This window comes from Pleurodeles waltl, chromosome 5 (assembly GCF_031143425.1).
Source record: "Pleurodeles waltl isolate 20211129_DDA chromosome 5, aPleWal1.hap1.20221129, whole genome shotgun sequence".
In the NCBI taxonomy this organism is placed as follows: domain Eukaryota; kingdom Metazoa; phylum Chordata; class Amphibia; order Caudata; family Salamandridae; genus Pleurodeles; species Pleurodeles waltl.
Genome location: NC_090444.1, coordinates 772,263,316 through 772,283,953, shown reverse-complemented (window position 1 = coordinate 772,283,953; position 20,638 = coordinate 772,263,316). Strand labels below are relative to the sequence as shown.

The following is a 20,638-nucleotide window of genomic DNA, read 5'->3' as shown; positions in this document are numbered from 1 at the left end:
CTTACCTTTTCTTTTCCTATGTTTCTGTATGCGTTTGTCATTATTTATATTAATTTCTAATTGATACCTGTTGAGACCTTTTTGATAGATACTATTAGCCCTAGATGTGTGGCACTTGGCAGGTCTCCACTTTGATCTCAGTGCTGCTTGTGTAAAGCCATTGCTAGTACGCTCGATTTTTTACACTGCTCGAGGCAACGTGAAGCAGTCCCAGAGAAGAGTTTACTCAGGTTTCCATGGTAACTGGTTTGGGGTCATAAAATTCTTACTATGAAGAGCAGTGACAGAGCTAAAACCTGGTCAGTTGTCCAAGACTGCAGAGAGAAATTAGCCAGTGCAGCTATGATGTTTTACAACATAAACCCTTCGGGTAATCTAAGTCAGCAATGCGACCGTTCACTTTTCATAATGTTGATATTTTGTGTCGTTTTTTCCCATGCATGTAGCTCTTTATAACAAAGAATAATATGAACGGAATCGCCTTTAGATACCTGGGTGAGCTTAGGATGTGAGTGATTGCGCATGACTGGGCACAATGTAGTTGAAAGCAGTGCACGTTTTTCACAGTGCCTGTCAATGGGCCTCACAGGCATTCAGCCTACAAGCTCATCCAATCCTTGGCCTATCTGCAGAGTGCACAAATCAATGGTCATGTGTTAGGGTGACCAGACGTCCCGGATTTCCCTGGACAGTTCCGGTTTTTAGAGGACTGTCCCGGTGTTCCAACACTTCTCTTCATTTTAAATAAATGTCCCGTTTTTTTTGACAAAGGGCTGATTATTAAATAAATGTCCCGATTTTTGGGACAAAGGTCAGGTCAGCTAGGGAAGCTTAAGTTAGAGACGCCTACAAAGTATTAAGTGAAGTAATTTAGCTGTTACTTTCAGGCAACACAGTCCCCTGTCTGCTCCTAGCTCGCAACCTGGTGAATAAACTGAAACTCTCTGGGGGCTCCAGACCATCACGTAATGCAGAAAAGTTATTGCTTGAACCTCCCATTTTCAAGAAGGAAAGATCGATGGCCCAATCCTTTTCAGGCAACGCGGTGAGAATCTGGAACTCACTTCTGCCTCAGCTTCGGACCACCACCTCTTCCCAGGCCTTCAAAATTGACCTCAAAGCTCTCCTCCTTCAAAGACACTTCCAAATTTAATTCTAGCTCTCTGTTTCCTGAAGGAAGTCCTTCCATTATAGGAAATTCTGTTCTCCACGCCTATAGAAGTGCCTTCCCAGGGTGTTTTTGTGTTTTGAGTGTCTGCCATTTAGTGCAGTATTATACCTCTACCTGTATTTTGTACTCTTTTGTATCATGCACACGGCACCTTTCCTTTTACAACGTATCATTTGCTACCTCTTATATCTTGTTTACTTTTGATACATGCACAACGGCCACCACTGCCTCATGTAACGGAACTATTGTTTGAGTGTTTTGAGTGTCTACCATTTATTGCAATTTTTTTACCTTTACTCGTACTTTATGTGCTCTTGTAACCTGCACACGTCACTTTTTCCTTTCGTAACGTATCGTTTGCTACCTCGTGTATTTTTTTGCTCTTGATACTTGCACAATTTTCACTATTGCCTCATGTAATGTAACGTTTGTTTTTGTAACAGGCTCACTTGTAATTCTTCTCCTCTTGTATCTCTACTTTGCCTATTGTGAAGCGCTCTGACACCCTCGGGTATAGTCCGCGCTATATAAAAACGCATTAAATAAAATAAATTAAAATAAATAAATAGCAGAGAGGAGTGGGGAGCAAAGAGCGGTGGGTGGGGGCGGGTTGAGGGTGCAAGGTGGGAGGTCAAGCCATACCTAATTTTATATGTAGTCTTGTAAATGTGCGACAGGCCAGATATAAAAGTGAGAGTAAAGTCTTTAGTTCTTCTTTTATGTCTGACCTGTCCCGGATTTTGCTCCACAAAATCTGGTCACCCTATCATGTGTACCAACTACACACCAACTGGGCTTACCATTTTATTTGAAAGTGAGTGAAGGAGGTACATGGTTATCAAAATCTTGACAGTGCCAAAGGAAAAGAACGTGAATTTCCTTGCAAGAAAGAGTCACACATTGGAGGCCGAACGTCACTCACACGCACAGTGAAACCAGAGAAATGTCACTCTTAAACTATCTAAAGCCTTGGAAGCTATGCTAATATTAGCTGCATAGAAGTCAGTGATTTGTACTTAAAAAGCAATATGCACTTTACATTACTGAGATATATTTATCAATGGAGACGGTTGGACAAGTTCAGAACGTTTTTATCATACGTTAGATACCCTGTAAACTACGGTAACATTTCTTTTACATCTTCAAGATGTCCTTAATTCGAGTAAAACAACTAGAATTGGCTGTGATAAATATTTTGATCTACCTAACAAACTAGCGTTATCCAATGAACACAGTACACTTGCCTTTCCTTTTTTTCTGGCTTAAACCCCGCACCTTTCAGCAATGGCCGACAGGGGTAGCAAGTCTGCGGGTTCTCTTCGTACAGTCGGTATAATTCCGCTAGTCCATTTTTACTTTCAGTGGCGACGAGAGGCTGCTGCTGTGTCCTTGGTGGTTGACGGCCGGTGCCTTTATGTCCTCGGTGTTTCTGACTTCAAAAGTGGAGGATCGGAAGTCATGGCGAAGGCTAATGAGGCACTGCTCTGGAAGAAGCGGTTGTCTATCGTCTACGCGGGTGGGATCTGGGTGGTGGTGAGCTGTATCAGCTACAAATACATTAAGGATCACTGGTGGACGAAGAAGGAGATTCCAGTCACAGGTGAGAGTCGTAACAGACTGGTAACCCCTTTGCTGCCAGGCCTTCTTTTTTTGCTATTTGGGACAGTTCGCGCTTAGGCCCTCATAATTTTGAATCCACATAAATTACCCACGCCAAATTTGCGTCCTTTTTGTTCCAACATCCTAGGGATTCTAGAGGTACCCAGAGTTTGTGGGTACCCCTGGAGGAAACCAAGAAATTAGCCAAAATACAGCCAAAATTTCGTGTTTTTTTTGCAAAAAACGGGAAAAGGGGCTGCAGAAGAAAGCATGTGCTTTTTTCCCTTGAAAATGGCATTAACAAAGGCTTTGCTGTGCTACAATCACCATCATCCCAGCTTTCAGGAACAGGCAGACTTGAATCAGAAAACCACAATTTTGGCATTTTAGTGGGACATACCCTATTTTTGTGTGTGCTTTTAGCCTCCATCCAGTTAGTTACGGAAATGGGTGTGAAACCAATACCGGATCCCTGACAGCTAAACATTTGTGAAAAGTAGACAACATTCTGAATTCAGCAAGGGGTCATTTTTGTAGATCCTACAAGGTTCCCCTATAGAAAATAACAGCTGAAATAAAAACAAATTTTGAAATTGAGGTGAAAAAAACTGCCATGTCTCTCCACGTTTTACTCTGTAACTTTTTTCTGCGATGTCAGATTTTCAAAAGCAATATACTGTTACGTCTGCTGGACTCTTCTGGTTGTCGGGATATATAGGGCTTGTTGGTTCATTAAGAACCATAGGTACCCAGTGCCAATAAATGAGCTGAACTTTGTAATCGGTTTTCATTGTATACTGGGTACACAGCAATATATTTGGTAGAGTACAAAGAGTCAAAAATAGGTATCAAGGAAACCTTTGTGTTTCCAAAATAAGCACAAGATAAGGTGTTGAGAGGTAGTGGTTATTTGCACATCTCTGAACTCCGGGGTCCCCATACTAGCATGTGAATTACAGGGCATTTCTCAAACAGACATCTTTTTTTTTTACACACTCTCTTACATTTGTAAGGAAAACATGTAGAGAAAGACAAGGGGCAATAACACTTGTTCTTCTATTCTGTGTTCCCCCAAGTCTCCCCATGAAAATGGTACCTCACTTGTGTGGGTAGGCCTGGTGCCTGCGACAGGAAATGCAACATGGGCACATCACATTTTTACATTGAAATCTATTTTTTTGGAAAGTGACTAGCTGTGGATTTTGGCCTCTAGCTCAGCCGGCACCTAGGGAAACCTACCAAACCTGGGCATTTTTCAAAACTATACACCTAGGGGAATCCGGGATGGGGTGACTTGTGGGGCTGTTACCAGGTTCTATTACCCAGAATTGTTTGCAAACCTCAAAAGTTGGCAAAAAACACCTTTTCCTCACATTTCGGTGATGGAAAGTTCTGGAATCTGAGGGGACCCACAAACTTCCTTCTACCCACTGTCCCCCAGGTCTCCAGATAAAAATGGTACCTCAATTGTGTGGTTAGGCCTAGTACCAGAGACAGGAAATGACCCAAAACACAACGTGGACACATCAAAATGATCTATCACAAAACTACCTATTTATTGTGGGGTTAGAGGGGACCTGCTTTTTTGGTTCCAGGTGTGGCAGTCATCTAGGGAAACCCACCAAACCCAGACATTTTTGAAAACTAGACACCCAGCGGAGTCCAGGGAGGTGTGGCTTGGGTGGATCCCCCCAACATTTCTTACCGAGACTCCTCTGCAAACCTCAAATATAGCTAAAAAATAAATAAATCACATTTTCCACACTTTTCTTAGTAGGATCATCCAGTGTTCCCCTCAGTCTTCCAATAAAAATGGTACATCGTGTGTGGGTGGCCCAGGTGCCTACAACAGGGAAAGGGCAAAAACGTGTAGAGATAGAGGAGATAGCACAGCGAGTTGATAAGTCAATTATTTTGATACATTTTTAGGCTGACTATTCTTTGGGCACCTACACAAGTGAGGTATAATTTTACTTAGGAGACTGAGGGGAATGCTGGGTGGTAGGAATTTTGTACAGGCGTGGTGATCCTACAAAAAAAAGTGAGGAAAATATGCTTTTTTAAGCACATTTTGAGGATTGCAGGGAGTATGGGTAAGAAAATGTTTGAGGATCCAGACAAGCCGCACCTCCTTGGACTCCTCCAGGTGTCCAGTTTTAAAAAATGTCGGGGTTTGGTAGGTTTCCCTAGACGACCTAGGACCAAAAACGCAGGTGTGACACCTCCCCCCCTGAAAAACAAGTAGTTTTGTAATAATCATTTTGATGTGTGCACTCCTTCTGTGATGTTTCAAACAGTACAATTGTGAAAAAAAACACAATTAGCTTATATTAGACACGTGGCATGTCGACGCCTGATTACAGCAGAGCAGGATTAAATTTTTTACCACACATACTGGTTAGATTTGGCAAAAAGGTGAGTGATGGTTCAGTAGATCAAATTTTAGTAACAAGAAGGCCAAAAAACTGAACCAATGACTCACAGCTCGTGAGCTGTAAAGCCGCGATAAGGCACCAACTGCTTTAAAGTCCATTCACACATCTTTCATACATGACATAAACAAGACCATTCACACTGCCAGCCGTGGGCCCAGTACATTACAAAACTCGCATCAACAGACAGTGCCATTTAAGGGCACCACCCGCACCCCTGGGAGTCGCCATCCACATTTCTGACTTCACCACAGAGCCGGATGGGCGTTGTACAATGCCGACTCCGGTGACGACAGGGTCTTTGCCCCCATGTCAGATCCTGAGCCTTATTCCTTTGGGCTAAGTTACGGCGAGGAATGGAAGGGGTTGCTAGGCCCTTTGTAATATTAGCTCCAAGAATCTGTGGACTGGCGGACATACTTGGGTGAAGCCAGTGGACTGGATACCTCCTGAGATACTGGCATGCTTTCTCCTACTGTGGCTACGGAGGAGGTTGCTTGATATTCTATAATGGTGCAGAGAGCAGCTGAGGTCCTAGATCTTCAGTTGCCTTCGGTGGCAGTCAGGACTAACCTGCTGACAGAGGTGCTTTCGGCCTTGAGCTTCATCTTCCGAACCCCTGCTACTATTTATTGAGGCGCTTACAGATGTCCTCCTGGGTACCTAATCCAAGCACAGCACAGGGGCTCCTGTGAACAGTACGTTTGTCTACTGGCATCGCCCTGCCCGGGGTGACCCAAGTTTCTTTCCAGAACAGCCTACACCTGAGGGCTTTGTCATACCTTCCATGGCGCATTCCCTTCCTCACCCCCGGGTAGGGAATCCAAGAGGCTGGAGATATTTAGGATTAAGATGTTTTCTTCCTCCAGCCAGGCATTGCGGTCTGTGAACACTGCATGCATTTGGGCCATTATTCCCACATGCTATGGGATATGGTTACTCCAGTGCAGTCAGAAGTCCTAAAGGAGGCCGAGGCTGTACTTTCCCAAGTAGTTGCTGATGGAGAGATGCAGCAAAGTTCCCAATCTGATGTGGACTGGACACAACCGACTCACTGGGCAGAGCGGTTGTATTGACAGTGGCCCTGAGGTGCCACACCTGGTTGAGGACGTCTGGCTTTTTGGGAGATGTCCAAGCCAACCTTGTGGACATGCCCTTTGATGACACCCATCTCTTCGGAGAGAAAGCAGGCTTGGCGCTTGAGAGGTTTAAGGAATCTCATGTTACGGCCAGGTCCACGGGCTTCAACGCGGCCCCTTGTCCCCCTCAGTCTACTTTTCGCTCCTTTTGTGGCTACGGAAAGGGAGCCCAGCCCCATCCGTTCCCTTCCAGCCACTGTGCCGCGCATGTTGCCCAGCCTCTGCGTGGTCAGGGATGTGGGATCCACCACCTCGTGGATCAGCGAGCCAGTGGTCCAGCCAGTTCACTCAGCAGCTGCCTCCAAACCTTCCTAGTCTGACTCTCCCCCACCAGGGACCAGTCGGAGGCAGGACCCGCCACACCTGCTCTGCTGGCAATCCATCACATCAGACAGGTGGGTTTTGCTGATAGTCTGAGAGGAATACTCCCTCCCCTTGGAGACTACACCTCCATCCATGACACCATCCTATGATCGGACAACGGAGGATCACTTGGAACTTCTCCGCGAGGAAGTTACAGCTCTCTTGGCCAAGGGAGTCATACATAGCGTTCCTGTGTCAGAAGTAGGTCTTGGGTGCTATTCCCTGTACTTTCTGGTACCCAAAAAAACAGGATGCTTATTTCCATGTTCCTGTCCTGCCTGCCCACAGATGTTACTTGCAGTTCACAGTAGGCCAAGTGCAGATTCAGTTCACGGTTCTCCCCTTTGGCCTTACCACTGCCCCTCCGGTGTTCACTAAGGTGATGGCAGTAGTCGCAGCTCATCTGCTCAGGTCAGGGGGTTCAGTCTTCCCTTACCTCGATGACTGGCTGCTGAAGGCGGGCTCGCCCCATGCTGTCCTCTCCCACCTCCAGTCTTTGGCCGACCTTCTGCATTCGCTGAGGTTCAGTAAAAACATGCCAAAGTCACATCTGACTCCCTCTCAGACGCTTACTTTCATTTGAGCTGTTGTGAACACAGTGCAGTTTCTGGCTTATCCTCCCAAGCGGCGGGTCCAGGATATTCACGCTATGATGCCGATGTTTCAGCCTCTATCCTATATTTCAGTGAGAACGACTCTGAGGCTGTTGGGTCTCATGGCCTCCTGCATCCTGCTAGTGATACATGCTAGATGGCATATGTGGGCTCTGCAGTGGGACCTGAAGTTCCAGTGGGCACAGCATCAGGGAATCTCTCCAACATGGTCCAGATATCGGAGGAAACTGCTCTAGATCTGCAGTGGTGGATAACAAACTGCGATTTGGGCCCAAGGCAGATTCCCCTCCCTTCCCAGAAAGATCTGTCAATAGTGACAGATGCATCACTCCTGGGCTGGGGCTGCCATCTGGGCGAGGTGGAGATCAGAGGCATCTGGTATCCAGACTCCACATCAACCTCTTGGTGCTCCGTGCAATCAGACTAGCATTGAAAACATTTGTTCCCTCTCTCAAGGGAAAGGTAGGACAGATGTTTAGATAACACCACTGCCATGTGGTCCTTCGACAAGCAGAGCAGAGTGGGGTCGTGGACCCTTTGTTGGGAGGCTCTGTGCCACTGGACGTGGCTGGAACATCAGGGCATTTTCCTGGTGGTTCAACATCTGCCAGGCTCGATGAACTAGGCGGACAATGCTTAGTCTATCAGAAACGGTGCCTCCATCTGGAGGTGGCGCAAGGCCTCTTTGAGCAGTAGGGAGAGCTTTGGTTAGATCTGTTAGTCTCCACAGAAAACACACAATGTCGGTAGTATTGCGTGTCGGAGTTTCCAAGAAAGCAATTGCTCGGTGACGCTATTTGTCCTGAGTGGAACGTAGGCCTCCTGTATGCCTTTCCTCCCATGCCACTTCTGCTCAGAGTTCTCAAGAAGATCAAGAACGACCGGGCCCAAGTAATCCTTGTGACTCCGGACTGGACACGAAGAGTCTGGTATTCTGAGCTACTGAGTATGGCCACCGATCATCCAATCAGACTATCCTTATGGGAAGATCTTCTATTGAAGCAGCAGGGGAGGGTTCTCCACCCAAATTTGTCCAGTCGCTGCCTTCTTGCATGGAGATTGAGTAGTGGCAGTTGACAGCTTTTGACCTTTTGTACGAAGTCTGTAACGTAATCTTGCCAGCCAGGTGTCCCTTCACCAAAACTGTATACTTCTGTCATTGGAAGAAATTTGTGGTATGGTGCAAGGACAAGCCTGTTGACCCCCCCCCTTTCTGCCACACTCTCTGAGGTCCTAATCTTTATCCTTTCTTTGGCCCAGGAGGGCTCTGCTATGGGCACTCTCAAAGGTTATTTGTATGGCATTTCTGCTTTTTTACGGTTGCATGATCAACCTTCCATTTTTAAAAATCTCCTATTGTAAATAGTTTCCTTAAAGGCCTTACTCACATGTTTCCCCCCCCATCTCCATTCATTATGCCCCAATGGGAGTTGAATTTAGTTTTGACGGTTCTGATGAGTGCTCCTTTCGAGCCGCTCTACAATTGTCCTCTCAGGGTTCTCACTTTGAAAACATCCTTCCTTGTGCCCATTACATCTGCCCACAGGGTGAGTGAGCTGCAGTCAGTGTCATCTGAGCTGCCTTACCTTTCTCTCTATCCTGAAAAATTGTTGCTTCGCACTGGGACCTCCTTTTTGCCAAAAGTGGTTATGCCCTTACATGTGGACCAATCCATCACCTCGTCTTCTTTTTACGCACCCCCACTTCCTTCTAAGGAAGAGGAGAGACTCCAACCCCTGGACCCAAAAAGAGCATTTGCGTTCTACTTCGATCGTACAGAAGAGTTCCTGGTGGCTGATCAACTCTTTGTTGGTTATGTGGTGCGAGGAAAGGTAAGGCAGTGCAAAGGAGAACCAACTCCAGATGGGTGGTTCTCATCATTAAAATGTGCTATGCACTGGCTAAGAAGCAACCCGCTGAGGGTTTGTGTACTCATTGTACCAGAGCTACAGGGAGTGCAGAATTATTAGGCAAGTTGTATTTTTGAGGATTAATTTTATTATTGAACAACAACCATGTTCTCAATGAACCCAAAAAACTCATTAATATCAAAGCTGAATATTTTTGGAAGTAGTTTTTAGTTTGTTTTTAGTTTTAGCTATGTTAGGGGGATATCTGTGTGTGCAGGTGACTATTACTGTGCATAATTATTAGGCAACTTAACAAAAAAAATATATATACCCATTTCAATTATTTATTATTACCAGTGAAACCAATATAACATCTCAACATTCACAAATATACATTTCTGACATACAAAAACAAATCAGTGACCAATATAGCCACCTTTCTTTGCAAGGACACTCAAAAGCCTGCCATCCATGGATTCTGTCAGTGTTTTGATCTGTTCACCATCAACATTGCGTGCAGCAGCAACCACAGCCTCCCAGACACTGTTCAGAGAGGTGTACTGTTTTCCCTCCTTGTAAATCTCACATTTGATGATGGACCACAGGTTCTCAATGGGGTTCAGATCAGGTGAACAAGGAGGCCATGTCATTAGATTTCCTTCTTTTATACCCTTTCTTGCCAGCCACGCTGTGGAGTACTTGGACGCGTGTGATGGAGCATTGTCCTGCATGAAAATCATGTTTTTCTTGAAGGATGCAGACTTCTTCCTGTACCACTGCTTGAAGAAGGTGTCTTCCAGGAACTGGCAGTAGGACTGGGAGTTGAGCTTGACTCCATCCTCAACCCGAAAAGGCCCCACAAGCTCACCTTTGATGATACCAGCCCAAACCAGTACTCCACCTCCACCTTGCTGGCGTCTGAGTCGGACTGGAGCTCTCTACCCTTTACCAATCCAGCCACGGGCCCATCCATCTGGCCCATCAAGACTCACTCTCATTTCATCAGTCCATAAAACCTTAGACAAATCAGTCTTGAGATATTTATTGGCCCAGTCTTGACGTTTCAGCTTGTGTGTCTTGTTCAGTGGTGGTCGTCTTTCAGCCTTTCTTACCTTGGCCATGTCTCTGAGTATTGCACACCTTGTGCTTTTGGGCACTCCAGTGATGTTGCAGCTCTGAAATATGGCCAAACTGGTGGCAAGTGGCATCGTGGCAGCTGCACGCTTGACTTTTCTCAGTTCATGGGCAGTTATTTTGCGCCTTGGTTTTTCCACACGCTTCTTGCGACCCTGTTGACTATTTTGAATGAAACGCTTGATTGTTCGATGATCACGCTTCAGAAGCTTTGCAATTTTAAGAGTGCTGCATCCCTCTGCAAGATATCTCACTATTTTTGACTTTTCTGAGCCTGTCAAGTCCTTCTTTTGACCCATTTTGCCAAAGGAAAGGAAGTTGCCTAATAATTATGCACACCTGATATAGGGTGTTGATGTCATTAGACCACACCCCTTCTCATTACAGAGATGCACATCACCTAATATGCTTAATTGGTAGTAGGCTTTCGAGCCTATACAGCTTGGAGTAAGACAACATGCATAAAGAGGATGATGTGGTCAAAATACTCATTTGCCTAATAATTCTGCACTCCCTGTAAAGGTGCAACCACTGCATTAGCACTCAAAGTTCCAGTCCTGGACATCTGTCAGACGGCAACATGTCAGATGGCAACATGGGCATTTCTGTGTTTACCAAACACTACTGCCTGGATAGTCAAGGCTGTAGGGACATGCACTTTACCTGTTCGGTCCTGCAGGACTTTCTAGTATGATCCTAATTTGCAGACCTACCTCCTGGGATGGCATTGCTTGGGTATCTAGTCTAAGGTAAGGAATCTTCAACTAGATGTCTCTGTCAGATGGGCAAGTTACTTACCTTCGGTAACGCCTTATCTAGTTGTAGATTCCTTACCAACACACCCCTCCTCGCTCTGCGACTCCCTTTCAGAGCTCTAGATTTTGTGCACCAGTGGTTAGTGTTCTTCATGGCTCTGCGCTTCTGGCGTGGAAAGTTGTGAAATTAAACTGACGTCATTGCGCCAGGGTGGTGCCTATATAGGACCTGCAGTGTCATATCGGCATGGATGACACCAACGACAGACACGGAGCTGATCACGCTACCTAACGGCACACAGGGGTACTGCTTGAGAAAAATCTCCAGATCCAAACTGACGCCGGGGGGGAAATTCTAAGGTAAGTAATATGTAACTAGAAATTGTCTCTACCAGATAAGAAGTTCCAGAAGCTGAGCAAGTTCTACTTTGAAATTCAAGGCCTACACTATTTATATCAAAATAAATACAGTTTCTCAGTAAAATATCTCAAAATTATTATGCTGGTCATTTCGCGTTGACAATCCTGATTGTGGTGTTCAGGTGTTTAATATACCTGGGCAAAATTGTGATGTTTAGTTTATGAAATTTTATGTCAATGCTGCATACTGTATTTTCTCATGAAAGCTTATGACGAAAAGTCTTAATTTTATTAAAGACACAAAGACAAGTATTAACTCACTTTATTGAATATAATTTCAATCAAGTCTGAAAAACTGCATATCCTATGAGGCCGAGGAACCTAGGCCAGTGGGAACAATGAAAACCAGAGTATTATGGACCAATCAATAACAAGGCACAGTGGTATACCTAACCCTAACTTGACAGCAAGCAGCCCACTTTTCTGTGAGGAGTTGGGAGTAAGTAGAAATTATTGGAAAAAATTTAACATCCAATAGCAAGAGCTAACATAAAAGCAAAACTATCTTGAAGAAAGTCCATCCAAAAAGATCCAGAAAGGGGGAGCGGAGACCATAAAAGAAGTGGAGCAGGAAGGTGTCATCATCTTGGTCAAAGGTGTAGACGAGGCAGCCTTAGGAAGTAGGACCTTTTTATGTGGATGTAGAAGCTGGTGTAAAAGAGGCTGTTAGGGCCTGAAAAAACACAGAATTAATACAGTATTGCGGAGGGATAATACTCGCCTTTATGTCTTAAATAAAATTAAGACTTTCTGTTACAAGTTACCAGGAAAATCTACATTTTATGACAAGACTGAAGGCTGATAATATGCTTGTTTAAAGCATATTAGCTACCACAGAAGATGCACTTATAATAGGATTTCAGTACAAAGTTTGGAAGGTGGTATCATTAGACCAGTCAGCAGATCTCAGAATGTCGTCTAACCGAGAACCCGCCCAGAAGGCTTTGGAGGCCATAGCTCCCGCAAGGAGTGGCTTCCGAAACTGGAGGTATCAATACCAGCAAGGGACATAGGGCCATATGTACGCACACATTTTCCCGTAGACACAGAATGGGTAAAACCCTTTGCGACATCTGGCCCATAGTCCACTTCCCCCAGCAAGAGGGAAGGAGAAGAAAGGTTTGTGAGGTTTCCGGAAGGAAAAAGGAAGTTGAGTATGACAGGACGTTCTGAGATGTGCTGTTTTTTTGTTGATACACTTAAAGACAGTTCCCAAGTAAAGGTTCGATTGAGTGGGAAAATAAGGGTAAAACACAGAGGTTAAATTGGTTTTAGTACGTCAGTTAATGTTGAATAGAATGCCTGTGGGAGTGAAAGTGCGTGAAAAATGCCTAAAGCTTTCACATCAGATAAAAATGTAATCAAAATTAAACATAATAACAAGAGAAAGATTATTATTATTTTTTTGGCAAAGAAATAAACAGTTGTAAAACCATTTTAACGTCCCATACTTCACTGTATTTTGGGATAGAAGGGTTAGAAAAGTTTTCTCCCTTCAATGGCCGACAGATGAGCAGATGTTTTCCAACTGGCTTTCCAATGATATACTTGTGATTCATCGAAATTGCAGAGCAATACAAGATTACAGTACAGTATGTCTTACTTGTTCCCGCTTGAAATGCAAGGAAATTGGCTATGAAGGCCATATCTGTTGGAATGGCTTAACAGGCTTTCCCACGCACATGTTAGCCCAAAGAGACTAGACTGATTTATAGGCTTTGGTAGTGCCTGGGACCCATGATTTGTTGATATAGTTAGAAGCTTCTGCCACAATTCCTTCATAAGAATGGGAACACCCGAAACTCTCCAGGCTGTTAGGTCTAGAGTATTGTTGAGAACCAGATTGTGTTTGAGTCGCTCCGGACTGAGGAGGAAGACCTGGAAAGAGGAAAGGAGCAGGGGAAAGGATGTCACCAATTCCAGAATGGGAGGCTATCATACTTGAGACTGCCAGAAAGGGTTGACCAGAACCACTGAAATCTTTTGACAAAACATTTGAGCAAGATCTCTGTTATTCATTATGAATGGTGGAAAGGCATAATTGAGGGCTTGAGACCAGCCCTGAAGTAAAGTGTCTGTAGCGAAAGCTAAGGGATCTGTGTTTTGTTTTGAAATTCTTTATTGAGTATATCTTTTAAAAACAGGGTACAGCATAGTGGGAAACAACAAACAAGGGTACATGGTTGGAAGTCAACATTACTCATTCCAGACTCATACTTGTTCATGGGGTGTTGCAGCCACTGTCAATTGGGTGGGAAGTATGAATCGGTGTTGTAAGTGAGATGCTGGTTATGGCGTGCCCACAAGGAGGAAATTCTGTGTAGGGAGAGATGGGGTGAGACGGGAGGTCCTGGCTTAGCCCTTTGGTGTGGGATATGATGGAACCTGCTAGTGGATGGGGGCCAATGAACAGTGGACGGTCGGGCAAATGCCCGACCATTTCGGTTGTTCAATCTTTAATCACATTGAAGGGGGGATTCAAGAGGCTGGGATGAGGGGCTTAGGATGTAAATAGCAAGATGAGAGATCTACAGTGCGAGTCGTGGAGTCTGATGTATATGGTAGGAGATGTAAAGAGTGAGGTGGGGAGTGTGAAGTGGGGGTTGTGTAATGGGTAGAGTGCAGAGAGGTGGGGGAGGTGAAGGAAAGTGACCATGGGGGGAGGGACTAGAGTGTGGTCAGGGAGAGTGAAAGATTTGGCTGTTGGATGAAGTTATAATCAATGTACTTCTACCTGAAGAGAGGGTGCCAAGGTTTGAAGGAAAAATTCAAGTTTTATCTTGTAGGATGTAAATAATGCGTTCATGTGACGCTGTCTGTTACATAGCCATGAGCCATTTATCATGTAAGGTTGCTTCTAGGAGCGCCAGTTTCGGAGAATGCAGATTTTGGCTGTGGCAAGCGCTATGTGGAGGAGGCGGGTCTGTGGGCGTGTTAGGTCTAGGGATCCTGCAGTATCATGTAAAAAACAAATGAGGGGACGTGGTAGCTGATTTTGGATAGGCAGGATTTGTCGTAATGTCTTCCCCACTGGATCCCAGTAAGGCATGATGGAAGGACAGTCACATATAATATGCAAGAGGCCGCAGTGGTCATAAGGACAGTGCCAAAAGCTTGCGTGAGGTAGGAAGCCTGCTGCCTTCAATTTCACAGGTGTCCAGTACCAGTTGTGGAGCGTTTTGAAAAGACAGAATTTCCTCTGGGCTACCCTTGCTCTGCGTTCGCGAGTCTCCAGGGCATCTGCCTTGTCTTCCATCTCATATTCAGCCTGCAGTCTTTTTTCCAGGTGCACGTAGGTTGCTCAGGAGAGGCAGGGAGAAGGGGTGTTGGACCAGGAAGGCAATAATGCCAGACATCATGCTGCAGAAGTGTCCCCAGGCTCTAAGGTAGGAAACTACAGGTGAGGCTGAAAGGGACCATGGGCAGGGACATTTTGGAGTTGTAGGTACCTCCAAGCCTGTTGTGGGGGGAGGCTGAACTTGTCGCTTAGTGTAGCAAAAGGTTTGAGGGCTCCATCATCAGTGACATGGCCCAGGTGATTGATGCCAGCTGTGTGCCACTCTCTCCAATCCAGCACCTTTCCTCCCAATCTGTATTCTGGCATTACTCCAGAGCCATGCATGCTCATGTAGGTGATTGTCCACTTCTAGCCGGCAGTGGACTGGTCACCAGGATTTCACCATGGCTTGCACTGTCTTGTTGGCAGGACGTAACATGGAGTCTCCGTCTAAATAGAGGGGGTCCAATCCCTGACTACAGTGCAATAGCATTTGTTCTATATGAACCCGTTGTGAAGGGTCCTGTGTCCCAGGAAGCATGTAAGTGAGTTGGGAGAGGTGTATGGATAGCGCATATGTTTCTACAGTAGGTAGGCCGAGGCTGCCACAGGAACGGTGGCCTATCAGTTTGGCACTCGTTAGACGGGGGTGTGTGGATCCCGAGATAAAGGAGCAGATACTCTTGTCAATAGAGCCCAGCTCAGAGAGGGGGACCAGTAGAGGCAACATGCCTAGGATGTATGTGAATTGTGGTAGTGTCACCATGCGCACTGCTTGTACTCTTTTTCCCCCCATAGGGAGAGGAATAACTGTGACAATTTTTCAAAATCTTGCTTTGTTCGTGCAAGCAAGGGGTTAAGGTTGTCTGTAAGTATACAGCCCAGGCCCCTGTTAATGTAAATCCCCAGGTATTTGAAGCGGGACACTGTCCAACAGATGGGGAGGTCCTCTATAGCTGCTCTGGTGGTTACGCGGGAACTGGGTAGTGCCTCACTCTTGTCCCAGTTTACCGTTATATCCCAACAGCGCTGCAAAATCAGCGAGAATGCCCAGTAGAGTTGGGAGCAAGCGTGGAAGGTCCGTGAGGGTTAGCAGAATGCCATCTGCGAAGAGTTAGGCAGATAGTGGATTTGGCTCCTTGGATGGGACTCCTGAGATGAGCTGGGCGTGTCGGATGGTGTCCGCCAGCTGTTCCATTGCAAGGAGGAACAGAAGTGGGGATAGTGGGCAAATTTGGCGGGTCCCACCCCTGATGGTAAATGGGTCCAACAGAAAGCTTCCGCAATTCACTAGTGCTGTGGGTGAGCCATGGAGAAAGTGGATTTTATCTAAGAAATCATCGCCCAGGCTAAAGCGTTGCAAGATGTTGAAGACGTACCACCATTCAGTCCTGTCAAATGCTGACGTACCACCATTCAGTCCTGTCAAATGCTTTTTCAGTGTCCAGGGACAAGGCGACGGCTTTGGCTTGTATGTTCATGGCCAACCACAGGGTGTGTGCCATGGTGCGAAGATGGTTCCTGGATGTACAGCAGGGCACAAATCCCACATGTGTGCTGTATGAGGGATGGGATAACTTTCCGCAGGTGGGCCGCCAATATTCCTGCTAGAATTTTGATGTCTGTTCAGGAGGGAGATATGTCTATAACTCCTACAGAGCAGGGGGTCCTGTTTAGGGAGTACTGCTATGGTCGCTTTGTTGGACATTGAACTAAAAGAGCCATTGCTCACCATTCCCCATAGGTATTTGTTTGAAGGGTCAGCCACACCCTAATCTGCCTTTTTGTAGAATTCCACAGAGAATCGTCTTCCCCTGGTGCTTTATGGTAGAGTAGTCTAGAGATGGCCTGGGGATCTCCTTTTTGCTAATATGGCCTCTTAAAAGGTTCCTATCATCAGCATTGAGTCTGGGTAGTGGCAAGCCCTGTAGGAATGCACAGAGTCTGTCAGGATCCTCCAATGCATCAGGAGTGTAGAGGGTCCAATAAAAGTCTGCAAACTCACCAACACTGACCTTGGTGTGGGTAAGGATAACTCCGGTCGAGGATTGGATGGCTGGTATAGCTAGTGCCCCCTCCTGTTACCGCAGCTGTGCTGCCAGGAGGTGGCCCGCTTTCTCTCCATGCTCATAGTGGTGGCCCTTCAGCCTTTGGAGAGTGTACTCCGCTTTGGAGGTTAGAGGGCATTGAGGTCCATGTTTGCCCGCTCGAGACTATGGTGAGTGGTGTGGGAGGGGACCGCAGTGTATTGGGTAAGGGTCCCAATCATGACATCCAAGTCTTTTTGTTGAGAATGCCGCTGGGCGATGGAGGCATCTCTCATTAGCTGGCCATGTATTGACGGCTTCGCAGCAGATGGGAAGAGACCAAACCTTTGTTGTGTTCCAGAAAAGTGGAGAAATGGGAGCACAGTCGAGCTTTGCCGTGGAGGGGTACAATATCATGATGAGTTCAGTCACAAAGGTTTGCTTCCCAGGGTGGGGAGTCCAAGATCTAGAGCTAGGAGAACAGGAGAATGGTCCGATAGTGCTGCTTCCAGGATGTTGGAGTGTCTGGTTATGAGCCCAGTTCTCTGGGAGATCAAGAAATAATCTAACCCAAGATTGACTGCCATGGATTGGCGAAATAAAGGTGTACCCTCTGTCTTTGGGAAGGATGAGATGCCAGGGGTCCACCAGTCCCTGGGCTGTCAGAATATCACTCAGGAGGGCCCTGTCAGCATTGTTACAAAGGTCTAGGGGGCCAATGAGGTCAAGTACGGTGTCACGGGCCAGGTCCCATTCTCAGTTCAAGAGGAAGTGGGTGGCTCCAAACTCAGTTAAGAGATGGTTGAGTTGGAGGAAGAAAGAGCGTTTAGCACCTGTAGGGTTGTACACGAAGCCAATGCATACAACATGGCCACTAAGTTTGACTTTGGTGAGGACATAGCACCGTTTCTGGTCCGTCTAGTTTTTGAAGATGGCAAAGGGTAAAGACCTTTGTATAAGGATGGTGACGCCACATTTTCTAGACAGACCAGCGTCCGAAGTTGAGGACGTTGGGCAGCTACTGTACATCGCCTGTCCCATCCAGTCGAGACGTAGTTTCTCAGATTCAAGATGGGTTTCCTGTATTAGGGCAACATCCACGTGTTGGGATTGTAGGTAAGCAAGTACTTTTTTCCGTTTGATTTAGTGTGTGAGGTAGTTGACATTCCAACAAATAGCAGTTAGGGCGAAGATCGTTTTGGTTCCTGGATGGGACATCTGGTTTGTGGGTGGGACTGGTCTTAAGGAGTGGTGAGTCACGGGTTAGGAGACTAGTGCCAGGGTGAGGAGGTAGGAGACTAGGAGTAAGAGGTGGTGGTGGTGGGGGGGTTCCCTTGGTCACTAGATGGTGGTGGTGTGTACTACCTTGATTGACAAAATAAGGGCAATGAGGGTGGTAGTGAATGTGGCAAGGAGGTATTCTGTGGGATTCTGCAGTGAGGTCTGAGATGTTTGTATCCATACCTTCTAGTTGCTTGCCGACTGCTGTAATTACCTGCAGGATGCACTCCATTGTAATATCTGGCTTAATGCTGTAGAGGCGTAGAGGCATCTGATGGGCCTGTCGTGGGCAGTGTCTGTTGAGAGGATCCGGACCTTTGTTGGGAGAGAGCCTCTAAGAAAAGTAATAGGCAGGCAGGTTTGTCCGTTGGCATCGTTGGTTTGGATTCCTGCCTCCCGATGGATATGTGTCCCTTCCTGGGATAGGGGAGTCGTGGGCGGCTTGATGGGTCAGGCACTGCCTGGCGGTGGCTAGTGGGAAGCGTAGTTTGGTCGGAACAGGTGCCCCCCCCCCCCAAATGTTTGGATATTAGTATAAAGTCTCAGTTTCTGGGGCTCAATGATTCTGGGGTCCTGGTGCGTGATGACAATGAGGGGTCTACGCTCCGAGGGTGGCACAAGCGAGCGAAGAGCAGATAGAGGTACTGGCCAGGCCCACACCTCTCTGGTGTTGTGGTCCTAACCCCGGTCAGCGTGGGGGTAGTGGAGAAAACGGCCCACCCTGGAGAGGTCACTTACGGCAGCAGAGTGTGTGGTGGACACTTGAAGGGAGAAGGGTGGGTCCCTCGCGGTTCGATAGAGCTCGCCTCAGGATCTCTAGTGAGATGTGGAGAGGAGGTCGTAACAAACAGTGGCTTGTCCCTCCTGGAAGGGCAGGGGGAAATGGGTCCTTTTCCCCCTTCTGTGCCCTAGTCGTTTTCTGGGTGAGTTCAGGGGGAGTGCTGTTAGTTATCCCTTCTTTGCTCTAGATTTAGGAAGTAGCATTAGGTCTTCCTGTGTGGCCTGCAGTGGCCTGTCGCCCTTTAGGCCCGCTTTGCAAATAGATGAAGTAGAGCAGGGCAGGCTGGGCCCCGGTGCTCCCCCTGGCAGTTCTTGTGGAATGGAGGGGTTGGGGGAGTTGAGCATGTGGCTCCTGGTGATCCTTTGCTTCGATCAGGAGGCCGACCTTTGGTGCGGGCGGTGTCGTGGACACAACCTGCAGGTGCCAGGTGGGGGCCTCCCAGCCGCGGTTGAGGGGGCACTGTAACATCCTTCACCGCCATTAGCCCTGGCCCAAGGTGGCGGATGTTGGGTCCAGGTTTGATGGTTGGGGCTCCTCCGTACTTCCAAGGAAGTTGGGGAGGTGAGCCGGGAGTTGCAGAGATCACATGGTATCAGTCAGTACGGGGAGTGCAGGTAACGGGCGATCTTCTCTTCTTACCAGGGCAGCCCTTGTTTCCTGGTCGCGCTCTGTAAGCGCAGGGCAAAGGCCGGCCGGCCACAGTGAAAATCAAGCTAGTGGCTTTCCCACTGCCGGGTGCCCGAGTTCAGATGGCGGTCGGCGGGATCGCAGCAGGAACCGCAAGGCTACTGCAGGCCTGATTGTGCGGCTGGAGCATCACCACTGTCCCAGGGGATGTAGGGAGGTGGATCAGGGGATTCCGCCAGCTCTCGGCACTCCGGCGACGTCCCCTGTAACCATCCGGCACGCGGAGCTTCTCTCTCAGGCAGCCATAATCAATTGTGGCTAGACTACACCCTCCAAGCTTAGGGATCTATACGCCAATTGAAGAATTTGGTAAGTTGGGAATTGAGGTGGGATGCAAAGAGATCTATTTGGAAAGGGCCCTGTTTGTGAAGCAGTATATAGAAGACTGGAGGATGAATTCTCTAATCGCTACGATCTTGAAGGTGATGAGAGTGCCAAGCTGGCACAGGATTGAGATTGCCCGTTAAGTATTCTGCTCGAACTGACAGTTTGTAAAGGAGGCAAAACTCCCAGGAGCTTTTCGCTAGTTCTGCTAGAGGTTTTGATTTGGTACCGCCCAGAAGATTTATGTAGCGGACTGCTGACAAGTTGTCCATCCTGAGTAGAATAGAACACTGAATCATGTTTTTTGCAAAGCTTTTTATTGCAGAGGAGTCTGCCAGCTTTTCTAAACAATTCTTGTACAATGAGGACTCCTGTGGAGACTATGTATCTCCAGTCAATATTTGACAACACTGAGCACCCCAACCTGTCAGGCTTGCGTTGGATTCTAATACAAGATATGGGGCCGAAGCGAAGATAGTTCTTCTATTCCAGGCGTCTAAATGGTCCAGCCACCATTGAAGTTCTAGTTAGGATGCCTTGGTCTAGAGGAATGGGGTCTGAATAAGCAAGACCTTTGCAGAGATGGTGAATTTTAAGCCTCTCGAGAGCCTGATAATTAAGGGGCCCAGGAAAATGACCTGAATCAGTAAGGGAAAGCAAGCCAACAATCCTCCAAGAGTTCTGAGGAAAATATCAGACAGTCTTACAGTGTGAAGGATTTCTGATTTTATCACGTGAACGTTTGCTTGGGGTAAGTGAAGAGTTGTGTCTATAGAGTTTATAA

General features: G+C 46.8%; 1 protein-coding gene across 1 annotated transcript in view; it reads left to right on the top strand.

Annotated features, from left to right (window-relative positions):
- Nucleotides 1–2,455: 2,455 nt before the first annotated feature.
- The window catches only part of SMIM26 (small integral membrane protein 26), a 64,137-nt gene continuing 45,954 nt past the window's right edge, over nucleotides 2,456–20,638 (top strand). Inside the window, exon 1 of the mRNA XM_069234731.1 lies at nucleotides 2,456–2,771. Within this exon, the coding sequence (XP_069090832.1) occupies nucleotides 2,456–2,771 (316 nt within the window). The remainder of the gene's footprint in view (nucleotides 2,772–20,638) is intronic.